Source organism: Rhineura floridana, chromosome 18, assembly GCF_030035675.1.
Source record: "Rhineura floridana isolate rRhiFlo1 chromosome 18, rRhiFlo1.hap2, whole genome shotgun sequence".
Classification (NCBI taxonomy): Eukaryota; Metazoa; Chordata; class Lepidosauria; order Squamata; family Rhineuridae; genus Rhineura; species Rhineura floridana.
In genome coordinates this window covers 24,700,022-24,715,699 of record NC_084497.1, presented here as the reverse complement: position 1 = coordinate 24,715,699, position 15,678 = coordinate 24,700,022, and the positions used below count along the sequence as shown (strand labels likewise).

Below are 15,678 nucleotides of genomic sequence, written 5' to 3'. Positions count from 1 at the left end.
GCGACCCCATGAATCAGCGACCTCCAAGAGCATCTGTCATGAACCACCCTGTTCAGATCTTGTAAGTTCAGGGCTGTGGCTTCTTTTATGGAATCAATTCATCTCTTGTTTGGCCTTCCTCTTTTTCTACTCCTGTTTTCCCCAGCATTATGGTATTTTCTAGTGAATCATGTCTTCTCATGATGTGTCCAAAGTATGATACCCTCAGTTTCATCATTTTAGCTTCTAGTGTAGTTTTGGTTTAATTTATTCTAACACTCAGTTATTTGTCTTTTTTGCAGTCCATGGTATGCGCAAAGTTCTCCTCCAGCACCACATTTCAAATGAGTTGATTCTTCTCTTATCCGCTTTTTTCACTGTCCAACTTTCACATCCATACATAGAGATCAGGAATACCATGGTCTGAATGATCCTGACTTTGGTGTTCAGTGATACATCTTTGGATTTGAGGACCTTTTCTAGTTCCCTCATACCTGCCCTTCCCAGTCCTGTCCTCCTTTTGGTTTCTTAACTATTGTTTCCATTTTGGTTAATGACAGTACTGAGGTATTGATAATCTTGAACAAGTTCCATGTCCTCATGGTCAACTTTAAAGTTATATAAATCTTCTGTTGTCATCACTTTAGTCTTCTTGACATATTTTTATATGTTTTTTATCTATGAGTAGTTTTTATTTGTAAGCCGCTCTGAGTTCCATTTTTGGAAAAAGGGCGGGGTAAAAATAAAAATTCATTCATTCATCTGTAGGGCTCGCCGGAAGCCGTTTCCACAGAGATATACAAATACTACTTCGTTGGGTGGGCGTTGTAGGAGAAGCGGTATTCCTTTCCGTCACTCATAAACCCCAACTTCCTCTTTAGTAGTAGTTGTAGGCTCCTATAGATAGGAAAAGGGAGGGACCGGTAACAGCTTGGCCACTCTGCCTTTAACTTCCGCTTCTCTATGGTTGGGAAAGGTCGAGCCGAAAATAGGCGGGGCGTGTTAAAGAGCCGGACACGTCGGCAAGCCCCGCCTGTTCCGGTCGACGCGGACGCCATTTTGTGTGTGAGAGAAGGAGAAGAGGAAGGAGGGAAAGCGCCGCCGTCCGGGAGCGTCACCGCGGGCCCTTCGCTGCCACCGCCATCACCCGCCGTCTGTTCCTCTTGGACCCTTCCCCTCCCTAGGCCTATCCCCGTCCCTTCCTCGCCGCCGGGCATCCCCGCCATGCCCTCCTCGCCGCTCCGGGTGGCTGTGGTTTGCTCCAGCAACCAAAACCGCAGTATGGAGGCCCACAATATCCTCAGGTAAAGCTACTCTGGGCCTGGGTAGGCCTCGCTCAGCTGCCTCTTCTTCCCCTCTCTGGGCCTTCCATAGGAAAGGGTTGGGGGGGGAAGGGCTTCGACGCCACATTCGGAAGGGGTGGGGCCTCTTCCTCGCAGTGACGTCAGTTAACCCCTTCTCCTCCCGCGCTGTTAGAAGCCGGTGAGGATCACGTGGAACAGTTTTTGCGTGTGGAGGGGGCGGTGGCTTCGTGACGCACATCGGCCTCCACTCTCCTCCCACCCCACCCCCCATTTTTATTACAGGTTGTTTTTATTTTTTTTTTAGAAATTGCTATATAAAAAATAAAGGAAAAAATTATATATATGCCTGTTCTTCAGTGTAGAACAATCTTAAAATTCAGCTCCAGTGCGGTGTAGTGGTTAAGGTGGTGGACCACGGCCTGGGAGACCAGGGTTCGAATCCCCACAAAGCCATGAAGCTCACTGGGTGACCATGGGCCAGTCATTGCCTCTCAGCCTCAAAGGAAGGCAGTGATGAATCTCCTCTGAATACCGCTTACCATAAACACCCTATTCATGGGGTCGCCATAAGTCGGTATTGACTTGAAGTCAGTTCACTTCCATTTTTTCAGACCCATTGAAATGAATAGACAAGTTAGCTGTGACCATTGATTTCATTGGGTCTTCTCTGAGTAAAAATGGCATGCCACCTTCAGTATTAAGATCAGAACAATTACTGTTCAATTTCTTTCCTGAAATTCACGGTACATTCCCAGTGGTGGGTTACAGCAATATGAGAATCGGTCATAGTGATTGTTTTTTAGACTTTCTATTTACTGTTCACCATATGGTCCCAGGGAGGGTTAGCAATATAGAATTGCAATATTAAAATTGGTTAAAACTATTACTATTATTATTTATTGGATGTATTTCCTGTCCTTCACCATAAGGTTCCAGGGTGGGTTGCACCAATATAAATATACCACATTAAAATCCGTTAAAAGGCTTTGCAGTCAAAGTAATTGGAGAGGATTCTAAAAACATATATCTCAAGTGACAAAGGCCGGGGTAAAGAATACTTATATTATGGTTGTTATCCCTGTGAGGCTCTCAGACTATTTTACAACAAAAAAAGTCTCAGAACATTTTAAAGTCTGGTATCAGGAACAGAAATCACATGAGGGTTTTGTGGTGCCAAAGTTATTCAGGTGGCATTTCCTGCCTTCATCTTTGATCTTCCCTGGTGTTGCCCTTGAACCTCTTCCTCCTGGGCAAGAGTACCACAGATGTTCTCTGAGGCAAGGGAATGGGGCTGAGCAGTTGGAGCTTGATCAGGCCACGGTGGAGGCAACTCTTTCTTTGCTGGCCACTTCTGTTTATAAAAATGTTCTCTAGGATGTGATGTGCAACACATCCTAAGTCAAACAAAATTAAAACAGCAAACATACAACAATTCAGCAGGCGGTATTAGAAGGGGAGGCTCTGGGAACCTCATAAAGCAGGTGGCCAAATTATGCCCATTTATTGTCATGACAAATGACTCCTTCCCCCATTTTATTTGAGGTTTATTCTGAGGGGAGGGTTTAAACAAAAAAGGCAGTTGCATCACGAGAATGTTAAAATATTGAGGGGCGGGATTTCGTCTTTTTCACCTGTGTGATTTAATGTATTTTTTTATTACAGGGTTTTTATACCGCTCATCAACAAATCTCTCCAATTACTTTTTGGGGGCTGGGAGGTGGTTATGGCACTGAGAGACTACGAAGCAAAAGGGCAGCTTCACAACCCATGATAAGCTTCATATAAATTAAGGGTGGAGGGAAGAGGAGAGATGGTGTTGAAACCATTGTTAAAGGGTGTGCCAGATTCCCTTTTTCTCTCTTTCTTTCCTCTTCTCCCCACCCCGAGGCTGTCAGCATGTGAATCTTGAAATAAAGGAAGTTGGACCTTATTGTTGGGCATGGCTGACATGCTCTCCTGATGCTTCCCCTTAACTTTCCCTTTGATAGTGAACTTGGGGGTAGGAGGGAGTGCCAGCAGCTGTATAGCTAAAACAGGGCCACTGAGAAATGGGAGGGAGTGATCTGTGCTTGGGGGAACCCTTGCAGAAATAGAGAAAGGGGCACCCGGACAGCCCAATGTGGCATGAACATCCTTGTGGAGTGTCATGTAGAAAATGGATGAAGTGGGACGGAATGGAATGTCCAAGGGGTGGGCATGGCTGGCACTCTGAATTGGTGTTCTCCTGCATAAGGAGTGAGGAGACACTGACAATGCAGTGTTTAGTTTCAGGTCCATAAGCCTTTTATTAACCTGGCCGGATGAGGGAGAGTGTCTTACCTAAGGCAAGGGACAGGGTAGAGGGGGGATTCAAACCAGGGACCTCCCAGTTCTCAGCATGCTATCTTAGCTGTGACTCTACTGTAGCAGTTGCATTACCCACTTCTTTTCTCCAAACCTACAATATTAACAGTTGGCAGACAAACAGGTAGGTCCACAGAATCAGCGTTCAGTCGCACTACGCTCCAAGCAGTTCTAGACAGACATGTGTACACACAAGCACCTGGGGAGGATGCCCAGCAACAACAAGCTACCTGGGGGCTTTAGGCAAGATGTGTTCATGGGATAATTGCCCTGTGTTTATGAAGCACTACTAGAAACGCTTAATGATATGGAGCTTTGCTAGCCTGACTCACTAAGTACTACTCCCCAGACAGCGCAGAAGTGCCAGGGTTGGGGGTGGGAGATTGGGAGCCACTCCCAACAATGGACCAATTGTAGGGTTCTGACTCATACGCTTCTTAGCATTGTTAGCCTTGCTCTTAATTATTACCTGTTGCATATATTTTTGAAAAGGTTCACATTTCTGTGCATTAAAATGCCTTGACATATTCTAGTGGCATGCAATGGATGTTGGGAATGCGAGGGGGGGCAGTTTACACACAACACACGCATTACATACCAAATGTAGATTCTGTTTGGCATCGAGGAAATGAGTCCAGTGTCTTAAATCTGCATTAATTTAGTTTCAAATAACGATTAATATTTTGCTCCCTACTGAACTGTGACTGACACACATTAGAATGTTTTGCTGCTCCAAATGTGTTGGATGGAGGAAACAGGTCTACCCTTTTGTTGCTTGAGCATTTGTGCAGTAGGTTGTGTCTAGGTAACTAACTTTTTTTTATTACTTGTAGTTGTTCAAGTAGGCACCCATGAACATCTAAGGCACTAACTGCAGAAATGTTTCCTGCTTGATTAAATAAATGACCCAGCATTGAGGATCATGTGATTCTTAGTGACTCTAAATTTCAATATTTAGCTTAAGAATATTTACATTTTGCTTAAAGTGTTCAGATTTGTTCAGGTTGTGCTAGATTTGTTGATTATTTGGCCTCCTCTGTGTGTATGTGTTGGCTAGGATCCAAACAGCTTTTGGTGGCTTGCTCATACATTAGGGTGGTGGTGGTGGTTGTGGAGTTTCCCCCTGCTTCTTGTCACCTCCTCCAAAAGTCCACTAAGATCGGGCTCCCTTTGGAGTGAACGCTATGAAGGGCAGCTGTTAGAAGGAAATATGGGCCCTTGAGCATGTGGAAGTGCCCAGGGATGGGGTTTGGATCCTAGCCATTCTTCCCCAGCTAGCTAGAATGGAGTGTGCAAGTCTCTGTCTGGTGGTAGACTCACTGGTTCATTCTGGAAGATTCACCCACCGACAAGATTGGTTTTTTCTGTTGTCACCTGAAGAAGTCTCTCCTCCCCTTCATATTTGGGTACTACAGCCATCCCAAAGCAGGATACATGTCTGTTCCTCATGTTGTCTCGTATTCTCTTAGCTGTAATAACTGATTATTATTAGTTGGCCTCTGCTCCCTGTATTACGTGAGATCATTCATCTCTGTTCTCTAGTGATAATTATGTTGAAGCTGGCTTCCACTGGACATCCTGCTTGCTAGAGGATGGCAAGCGCCAATATTACCCCTGGCTGTCAAGAATCCCATATTTCTCATCTGTAAAGTGAACTCTCCTGTTGGAGAAATAACTTTGGGATCTGAGCGTTGCTTGCAGACAGCCTTATCCTGTACATATTTACTCAGAAGTCTTGCTTTGTTCACTGCAGCTTTGAAAATGAATCTTATGTACATGTTTAATAGTCTACCTGATCTCACGTACCCGTGTTGGTCATTAGTCACCAAAGAGAAAAAAGAAAAACCAGCTTCCATATGACTGTTCTGCATAGCCCCTTGGGGCCATACTTGTGTGCCAAAGGCAGTAGTGCAGTAGCGAATTCAGTTGTGCGGGGTCCCTTCATATTAGTCACAGACACGCCCCCTTTTTTGCTGCTGGGTTGAGAACGAGATCCTTACTAATGCCTTCTCCCACAAGAACAGATATCCCTAGGAGCTAATACACATGAAAGGGGAGAGTGTTGGCTGTTGAAAAGAGTCTTCTGAAGGGATGACTTGCCTCCTTTCACTCTGATTAGGTCCAATCAGCAGGAAAGGACAAGGAAGCATGTTAGAAGACTCTTCTCAGTGGCTAACACACTCCGCTTTCTTGCAGATTGTCTCATAGGATGCTGAAGACATAGCGACCCTGCTCCCCAAAAAGTAGAGGGTCTAAGACCCCCACCCCCGAGACCATGGTCGACTATACCCCTGGCCAAAGGCAACTAGACAGCTTACTGTTGATCACCCTGGTCTGATAGGACTGTGTGTAGGATTGCTGTTAAAACACTCCCATTTGTCCACCTTCATCTCTCCCCACGCACTTTGACCAAAGAACTGGGCTGCCTGAAGCTCATGTGGGTGTGGTTTTTTCCTTGAAGAGGAAGCTACTTTTTTCCATGAGAGAGCGATTGCTTATTTACCAGCAGTGGCCATTTGCTCTCAGCAGGAACTTCCAGTATTCCCTTCCCCCATGGATCTTTAGATGATAAGGAAGTAAGAGCCAAAGGTCTTTCTAGCCCAGGATTGTCCTGTCTAATTCCCTGTGGGCATGCAGCCAGAAGAATCTCTATGAAATCATTTGCCCATGATTCTAGATCAGAACGTTTAGTCCGCCTGGCAACTTTTAATTAGAAGAGTGAAGTATTTTTAAAAAATTTTTTCCACAGCATTGAATCAAGTGGTCTTGCCACAGGGCATCTATGATTTGATCTGTTCCTCCCCCCCCCCCCCATTTGCTCTTAATCCTTTCCTCCAAGGAAAATTGAAATCTGTATTGCATTTTGAGGGGAGTTCTTTTAAGGTGGACATTAAAACTGTTTAGTCAGCATGTAGTGCCATGACTGACTGATCTGTGCGCTTATGAATAAGTTAAACGCACACACTTTTATGTGAACATAGTGGGTTGATGGGTACATTATGTTTAATTTGTCGTCAGTATTTATTTTTTATTACCTACATTTATATCCCACCTTTCCTCCAAGAACTGAAACAATCCTGTGCGGTAGGTTAAGTGACTGGCCCAAGATCACCCATTGAGCTCTGTGGGTGAGTGAGGATTTGAACCCTGGCCTCCTTGGGTCCTAGTTCTACACTCTAAATCACTATACCACACTGGCTGTTTCTTTGAGACTACAGAACACAGTTGTGAAGATGTTCTGGAAGCTGTCGTCCAGGAAGGATAATCGAAGGCAAATGTTGACTCTCAAGGGTACATACATGTAAGCCAGTTCTGGCAAAATTCCCCGCATTTTGGAAGTGTGTGTGTCCCTGCTTAGCAGCAGTATATTTTTACTGGTAAGGAAGACCACATTCCGAGTCCTGTGTTAGCCCCATGTTAGTTCTGATTATTATTATTTTTTTGAGGGGGGAGAGATTTATACATTGCTTCCAGGCAAAGCTCTTGCAGAACTTACAAAAGAGAACACAACCTATGAAATGTGCAATAAAATAATGTGGCTTGAAATTTGAATTTCTGTTTCTTCATAGCTAGGGGTGCTTTCTGTCCTTTGCTTTGCTGAAATCTTCAATAGGCCATTGCTTGGATAGTCTTTAAAATGATGCCTATTGCACACTAAAAAGTAAAATATAACTACTTCTTTGTATTTGAATTTTTATCTTGCTCTTCCTCCCAGAAGGGAGCCTAGGCTTTCCAGGTTTGCTCTGACCATAGCTTCTGTGACATCTGTGTTGGGGCTGTATCCCATGCTAGTCCTGTTCAGAGTTGACCTTTTGAATTCAGTGGGCTGACATTGAGCAAACGTTAGTTGGGTACAACCCTTCGTTTATTACACTTGTAGCCTCACTTTTCTCCAGAAGCTCCTTGCAACAACCTATGTGAGATAGGTTAGGCTGAGTGTGTGGCTGGCCCACGGTCATCCCGTGAGCTTCGTGGCTGAGTATGGATATGAACCTGGGTCATCTCAGACCTAGTCCAACTCTGTATTATGCTGACTTTCAACTATGTTTAGCCATAACCTTCAAACCATGGTTTGAGCTGGGTTTGCAAGCCGTGGTTTGGCGGTTATTACGACACCATTGCAATCTGTGGTTGGAGCAACCCAGAAATGGAGTGACCGAATCAGGGCACCAGAATGGAGGCGGACAGATGGTCTGCATTGGACCGTAATCTTGTTTTGCCACTTGTTGATGTGTATGAGGGGATGGACTGTCCATGTCAGTGTGATGCCTAGCACTACTTCATGCTGCCTTGTAAATAAGCCCACAAAAGCACGTATTTTGTTCATAGCCTGCATTACTATGCTGGCCATGGAGGAGGGGACATCCCCTCTGCAGCCAACATGGAAACTCCGGGTACTAGCCTTTCAGCAGGCCAGCAAAAAGCTTTGTCCTCTACGAAGTTGGGTGGGAGGAGAAGGAAGGATTGCTTCTTCCAACACTCCTCTGCCAGTCCACTTTAATTTTTTTTATTCAAGCTGCAGGGCAAGGGGGCTGCCTTCCATCTCTGGCATGGGAACTAAGCGGGCTGTAGGAGGAGTGACAGAGTGGTTCATTTCTCTTCCATCAGCGTATGCTCTCACCTGCATGGAATTTTTTAACTGTTGAGACCTGGCTTGTTCATTACGAGGTTATCCTAATAAACAAGCCAGTTAAACCAGAACCAGACTACTTTGAGTCAAGCCTGTTTTGTTCCACATATTTTGAGGAATTTGGGTAGTCCTGAATCCGGTACTCCAGCGTTAAGTGTCTAGTGGATTAGGCTGCCTGTACTACTTCATTGAGAGATTCTGATTGATTTTGGTTCCATTGTAGCTTATAGAGGAATTTTTTGACTTAATGGATATCACTTCACCCACCACCTGCTTGATTTGAGAACATGCACTCTTCTTGCAATTCAGATGAGCATTAGAAACAGCTTCCATGTACAAGGTGTTCTGTACTTTTTAAAACAGGCTTCAAAGCAAGATGTAAGTTGTATAAGATGAATCACGTCCTGAAATTGCAGGCTGGTGCTCTTTTAAGCAGATGATGTAAGATTACTTGCCATCAAAAGATTTCTATAAATGTCTTATCTCTTTTCTGGATGGATGTGAGTAGGTTGTGTTTAATGGCACGCTTGCTTCTCTGCACTGGTATGGCAGGAATTTGTCACATCCTTAGTTCTAAGCAACAAACGCTCACTTAAAAATCACAGTTACTGTTGTGGTGCTTTGCAGCCTGTTTGCTTTAGTTTCTATAGGCACTTATTTTGTCAGATGCTTGAAATAAATGGCTCTGAGTTATTGGGTGCTTCTTACTCTTATTTCTTTTAAATCCTGCTTTTCCAAGGAGCAGAGGGTGGCATACATGATTGGTCTCCCACTCCATTCCTCAGGACAACCCAGACAGGTGGGTTATACTGGAGTATTGCGACTGGCCGAGGTTACCCAGTGAGTTTCATTGCTGAGTATGGGTTAGAATCATAGAGTTGGAAGGGTCCTATAAGGCCATCTAGTCCAACTTCCTGCTCAACCAGATCACTTTCCTCAGTCCCAACACTGACCACTAGCTTATTGCCTACAGTAGCTAAGATCATAAACCAGTTGGCTTTTTAAAATGCCATAGCATTAGCCTGTATGTGACCGCTATATAGGCTAAAGATTGTGACTTTTTCTGTTCTGACGTCTCTTTCTAATCTCAGCATCTCTGTTGTGCAAGGATAATTGTAAATCCGTCAGAGATGTTATTTGCTCATAATTCTGTCTGCCTCTCGTACGCACGTGCACACCCTCCCCCCAAAGAACATCTAATCTTAAACCTATAGCTCAACACGCACTGCCCCAGTGTGCAGATTGTGTGGTCAGCAAAAGCCATTGATGTGGGGATCACATACCCCGGGCCCCATTGTTCCCGTGTGAGAAGGGGTGGAAGCATCTTGCCTCCCCTACCAGCAGTTCCTCTGCTTTCAGATCCCTTGTTTTCTCCCTTGTATATGTGAGAGAGGGGTGGGATGTTGAGGGAAAGAGTATTGAGGCAGAGGAGCGTGTGTGCATGTGAGAGGGAGGATGGCAGGAGTTCAGTGTGAGGCAGAGGGGAAGTGAGTTCCTGTGGATATGGACAATACTTACTTTCCACTCCAGTCCCTGTTGTTCTTGGTCTCTTCTTTTCCCCCTGCTGTTTGGCTCCAGTTCTTCCCCTTCCAAGGGAATGTTGATTTCCCCCCCCCCCTTTAGGGCGTGGGAAGGAGTTGGAATTGGGTTTATCTGTGTACCTGACTGCTACCTTGGGGGGGGGGGCTTTGGGAGTTCTGCAGGCCCAACTGCTGTGGTGAGTCTCCAGGACAATATCTCTCAAATGAGGCCTAAACAACCGCTCTTTCCTTGCCTGACCTGCTATAAGAGACTGCTCAGAAGAATAAGATGACAATCAGTCCTAGAGATAATTCTGTTACATTTGTTTCGCCTTGGAAAACGTCACCTAGCTATTTTTGGCTCTGACTGTTTTTACAGTTTGTCAGGTGAACAGATTGTTTCACTAGGTTGTCTTGTGTTTTTTATTGGCAGACACAACCCTGTACTGTTTGCAGTCTACATGTTCCCTGACACAGAGGCAATCCTGTAATGGGACTGCTTCTCATGTTTTAATGTGCCACATAGTGTTTTATTAGATTTGTATCCTGCCTTTGCGTCCAAAGAGCTTAATGTTTTCTTCCCCATTTTATCCTCCTAACAGCCCTATGAAGGAGGCTGCACTGATATTGACTGTCCCAGTATCGCTCAGTGAACTTTGTGGCTAAGTGGGGATTTGAACTTGGATCTCCCCACTCCTAGTCTGATATAACCATTGGACCATGAAAGCTGTACAAAGTTGTCTTGCCCCAAACATTAGTTCTTGCCCTGGGAATACTTTTCCCTTTCAGTTGTGGATCTCCTGGGTCAGTTTCTACAGTGTGCTTGAACTGTTATTTATGCCTATTGTAGTTTGGAACCCAAGCCATGGTTTCCAAAGGTGCAACAGGCAAATCAGGGTTTAGAGATGCTTGCCTACTTTTTATTTCCAGCCTCAGCACTAGGCTTCATCGATTCGCTCCTATCTCTGTGATACAGTGCCCTTGGGAGATGGGAATGATGGCCAACAATGGCTGCCAACTCAGATGTTACACCCAAGCAATGGTTTGCACATCCATTACAAACCTTAGTCTTCTGTGCTAGTTTCTCTGGCCAATAGTTTGGCATAGTGTCTGAATTGAGCCACTGTGCCTAGGATACATACAATGTTGCCAGGCATATCTAAAAGTTTTTTGAGGACCAAAACAGCCAGTTGTTTACTAGGCTCGCCTCTTGAGTAAATCTGTGACACCCACATGTAGATGGGTTGCTTGACTGACTACTTTTGTCTGAAATGAATAAGTTAAATTACTTTTATGAGCTGCTTAATGTGAATCTGCCTATGGCCATACTACCCTAAGCACGCCCGATTTCGTCTGATCTCAGAAGCTAAGCAGGGTCAGGCCTGGTTAATACTTGGATGGGGGACCGCCTGGAAATACCGGGTGCCTATGAATATATCCAAACAAGATTGATAGGGTTGCCATAAGTCGGAATCAACTTGAAGGCATACAAGAGCAATGTGCATCTGAAGTAACTAGTTCTACTTTTACTTCAGTGAAGACTTTGCTGTCGGCCTGCTGCACCCTACAGTTGCTTGCAGATGTGGTAGAGATTTCTGGCTGCACAGATGGGGAGATAATTCCAGCATGAATTGCAGCCCTTGCTTCCCAGGGAGGAAGAACTTAAAAGGGACACTAATTAATTTGGGAGGTCTTTAGCACTAATTAGCAGCTGGTATAGCACAGTGGGGAGGAGAGCCTGGCTGGGATCCAGAGTCTGTGAGTTAAAATCCCCACTCCTGTCTCCTGGGTGTCAAGGGTCAGCTAAAGATCATCACACAGGGAGTGGCTCAGGGGTTACGTGCCCTGCCACCTGTGCAGCTGTGGGCAAGTTGCATAGTCCCAAGGAGCCCAGTTGCCCCCCAGCTGGCAGTTGCGGACAAGGAAGGGGCTGGCTTGTGCAGCTGTGGCAAGCTGAGCAGGCCCTAGCCAGCTGGGGAGGACTAGCCTCAGTGGGAGGCAATGGTAACTCCCCTCTGAATACCACTTACCATGAACACCCTATTCATAGGGTCGCCATAAGTCAGGATTGACTTGAAGGCAGTCCAGTCCATTCATTAGCATTAATTAAGTTGCCACTTCGCCGGAACAGGATCTCTGGGTTGACACGGCAGCAAGCAAAGCAGCCAGGATGCTTGTGAGTACACCTGTAGGACCGAAGTCCACCTGATAGTGAAAAGGGAAAAGCCCACGTCTTTAAAAGCAGTGAAGGGCCTTCAGAGAGAAGGTTGTCTGCTTTGCTCACAGCTAGGCTCCCATTTGGCAGAACTCCACTGTCTGGGGAGGAAGGCATGGGCAATGAGGAGGGCTCAGGACCCACCTCCCACGCTGTTCTGTGCTCTCCATTTGCTTTGCAATTGATAGAAGCAAATGTGTTTTTTTTGGCACTGATCTGCCTCTGCCACCTGCCCCCATTTTCACCCCGAGGGCCACGTACCAGTGGTGGGCAGGGCCAGTGGCAAAAGCTGGCAGAGCAGCAAATGTAAATTTTGCCTTTGTCCAGCATGCTTGTTTCTGTACACCCCTCTCTTATCTTCCATTCTGACAAGTGAGAGGCATTATCGGAGTTCACCTCCTAGGCAGGCAAAAACACTCAGGAGGGTGTGAAGCAAGCCTGGTCAGGCCTGGAGAGAATCCTGAGGGCCAGACAGCGAGGCCTGGAAGGCTGTTCTTTCAGGCTGTGTCCTGGAGACGTCTTTCAGCTTCAGAGCCTGGGGTTCCCCACACTTGGCCTTAAAGGAAGGTAGTATTTGGTTCTGGGGAAGGCCAGGCATGCAAAAATGGGAAAACGCATACACAGCTGGAGGTTTTCTAGACAAGCTGATCTATTGTTTAACTGCTAGTCTCGTGTAGATGTCTTTGCTGAGGACTGCTTTGCTGAGGCTTAATTTCTTAGGGTTTTTTTATATGCTTATTTATTCCTAAATTTATAAGTTTATATACCACCCTTCCTTCCAAAGGAAACACAGGTTGGCAAACAAAATGATAAAGCACTCAAAACTTCTTAAAAATAAAACAAAACGTCTTAAAAACAAAACATAACAAAATGTGTTAAACAAAACACCACAAAACTTGTCAAAAGCAAAACAAAACTTCTTAATAACAAAATATTTCCAAACAGAGGCGCAGACTGGGATACGATCTCTAAAAAGGCTTGTTGGAAGAGGAAGATCTTCAGTAGGTGCCAGCAAGAAAACAGAGATGGTACCTGTCGGATATTTAAGGGGAGTGAATTCCCCTTCTCGTGTTGCTTTCTCCTCCACTGTTGTTTTGAAAGCTGTTAACCTTTAGTCTGCAGAACCAGATTTGGTGCATTCAAGCTGTTGTTGCTGGATAACAGAGGCCCCATTGTTGGTGGCGGCTGCTTAAAAACCTAGCACTGAAGGCGGAACATAATCAGATAAACTTACTGCAATGTGTGCGTTCAGTTGTCACACCAGATGTCCATCTGTAAGCCATTCTCGGTGAAGCCTGACTCGTCTCTCGCATCCTATAATTAGTCCTATGATTTGCATTTGGAATGAGACGCAATGTTCTCTCTGGATGGCATTCTCAGCTTATGGAACAGTGCTGCGTTATGTCCTGTGGCATGGTTAGGAGCGTGAATGAGTGTCTGTGCACGTCATGGTGGGAAGAGAGAAGGAGCGTTTTCGTGTGGTGCTCTTGCTGGGTCCTCGGCCAGTGGCTGTTGCACCAGTTTGGAGTGTTGTGGCATTTCAAAAAATCTCAGTTGGGACCTGGTGTGTGAAGCACTTCAGGGCGTAATCTTCTGCTCTTGGGATAGCAGAAGTGGCTGGTGGTTCTTAACTTTGCATAACAATTCCTCTTTCAACAAGCCTTTTAAGTTGAGACCTATCCCAGTCTACATTTGTGTCAGAATTGTTTAATATGTTTTTAATAATGTTTTTAACTCTTCTTTAAAGTTGTTTTTTTTAAAAATGTTTTTAAATGCTGTTTTGTTTTAATGTATTTTAAGATCTGTTTTTATGACGTTTTAAAGTGTTTTAGTGCTTTGTTTGCCGCCCTGGGCTCCTGCTGGGAGGAAGGGCGGGATACAAATTAAATAAATAAATAAATAATTCCACCCCCTGTAGTTCTGTTTTTGCAGTCTCTGTTGCTAAGCCGGGGTAGCCACTATGGTGCTCTCTCAATGTCGCTGGACTTGCAACTCCCATCATCCCTGACTTTTGGCCATGCTGGGTTGTGGCTGATGGGAAACAGGAGTCCAGTCACATCTGGAGGGCACCACTTTGGCTACCCCTGTGCTAGGCTAAAGGATGGGGTGAAGGGATCCAATCTTGCCAAAAACGTGGATTTTCTTTGGTTCTCTTCCACGTCAAGGTGCATTCTACAGCACAGGAGACTCTCCTCCTGTATGGGGTTGAGTGGAGTGGACTTCGGAAGCCAACACACCAGGGAACTATAGGTAGTTAAGGGTGCTGGGAATTGTGCTCTGTGAGGGGTAAACTACAGTTTCCAGGAGACAAAGGCCGCATACACACCATACATTTGAAGCACATGGCTTCCCCCAAAGAATCCGGGGAACTGTAGTTTACCCCTCCCAGAGCTACAATTCCTGGCACCCTTAATTACCTATGGTTCCCTGGATTCTTTGGGGGAAGCCATGTCCTTTACATGTATGGTCTGTATGCAGCCCAAGGCAGTTTGGAAATAAGTTCACAGAAGTTAGGTAGAGCCTGCTGAACAGAGACAGATTTCTTTTTTTAAAAATGTCCTAATTTCAGCCCTTGGCAATTATAGTTTTCTAGGATTATAGAAAAACCAAAAGCTGAAGGGGTGTGGTGGAGGGATACCTGTGAATGGTGTACGTAACCTTCCAAGGAACATACAGGAAAAAATGGCCACAGTTGCATCGTTACAGGCCCCATCTTCGGATTCTAAGTGACCAAAGGAGAAATAAAAATTTGTATTTGTCCAAAGTGGCATCTGTACACCTGCAAAGCCCTGCGCAGTTCCTCTGTATCTCTCCTCTCCAAACTTGTGCCTTGTTTGCTAGAACTCGGGCTAGGGGTACTTGGTCTGGGGCTCAGTCCCAGAACACGTGAAGTGATGGGTCTCTGGGCAATAGCATAACCCCCCTTTTTTATTCACTAAACAACTGTATGTAGTATTGCCGAGTCTTCCAACCCGAACAATTTTCAGGCTATTTTTTCTTTTTCTGCAGACACGCAGAGATCCATCCCAACAATATAGGTTCAAGAAGCAGAATCATATTGGTGCTGTTATCTCGTATCAACTGGGCTGTATTTCTGAAACAGTTTGAAAGACCATCTTCAGGAGAACTGAGTTTGGCACAGGGGTGCAACGCTGCTATCCCTTCTAATGTTCTGTTTGTTTTAACTGGGATATAATTTCTTCTGATGATGATCGTGCCAACTGCACTGGGGAATTTGTCTTCCCATCGGTGACACTGGCACATACTTGCCCTTTGCCTGTTGCAGTCCTGTGGGAAATGCAAAACAGCTCATTTGAGAGTTCACTTCACACCATCTCCCCGAGGGCAGCCCCTGGCAAGGCAGAGGTAAATAAGAGATGAATGCTTGTTCCAAAGGCAACTGTGCAAAGCAGTTTGTCATTCCATGTGGGTGGGTGTTGTGGGATAGTGCTGCTTCCATATTCTGGGTTTTTTTAGAGTCCATGCCATGTTGTCAGCATCAAAATGCCAGCCTGTATTCTGTCCCTCCTCCCATTTAGCTTGGATCTACCCTTTCTGTGGAAAATCGGATTTTGATTTTAAAAAAAGTTACCAATTGCCCCTGACCCATTTGTGATCCCTGAACAAAACCTGGTCATCTTAGGCCCCCATCTAGAAATACCTTTGGTCTTTTACCTCGCCTTACAG

The 15,678-nt window shown here is 45.2% G+C and overlaps 1 protein-coding gene and 1 pseudogene across 1 annotated transcript in view; both read left to right on the top strand.

Annotated features, from left to right (window-relative positions):
- The first annotated feature begins 975 nt into the window (after positions 1 to 975).
- The window catches only part of SSU72 (SSU72 homolog, RNA polymerase II CTD phosphatase), a 53,600-nt gene continuing 38,897 nt past the window's right edge, over positions 976 to 15,678 (top strand). The window contains exon 1 of the mRNA XM_061600644.1: positions 976 to 1,283. Coding sequence (XP_061456628.1) covers positions 1,204 to 1,283 — 80 coding nt within the window. The 5' untranslated portion in view covers positions 976 to 1,203. The remainder of the gene's footprint in view (positions 1,284 to 15,678) is intronic.
- Positions 11,092 to 11,209, top strand: LOC133372990 (5S ribosomal RNA; annotated as a pseudogene).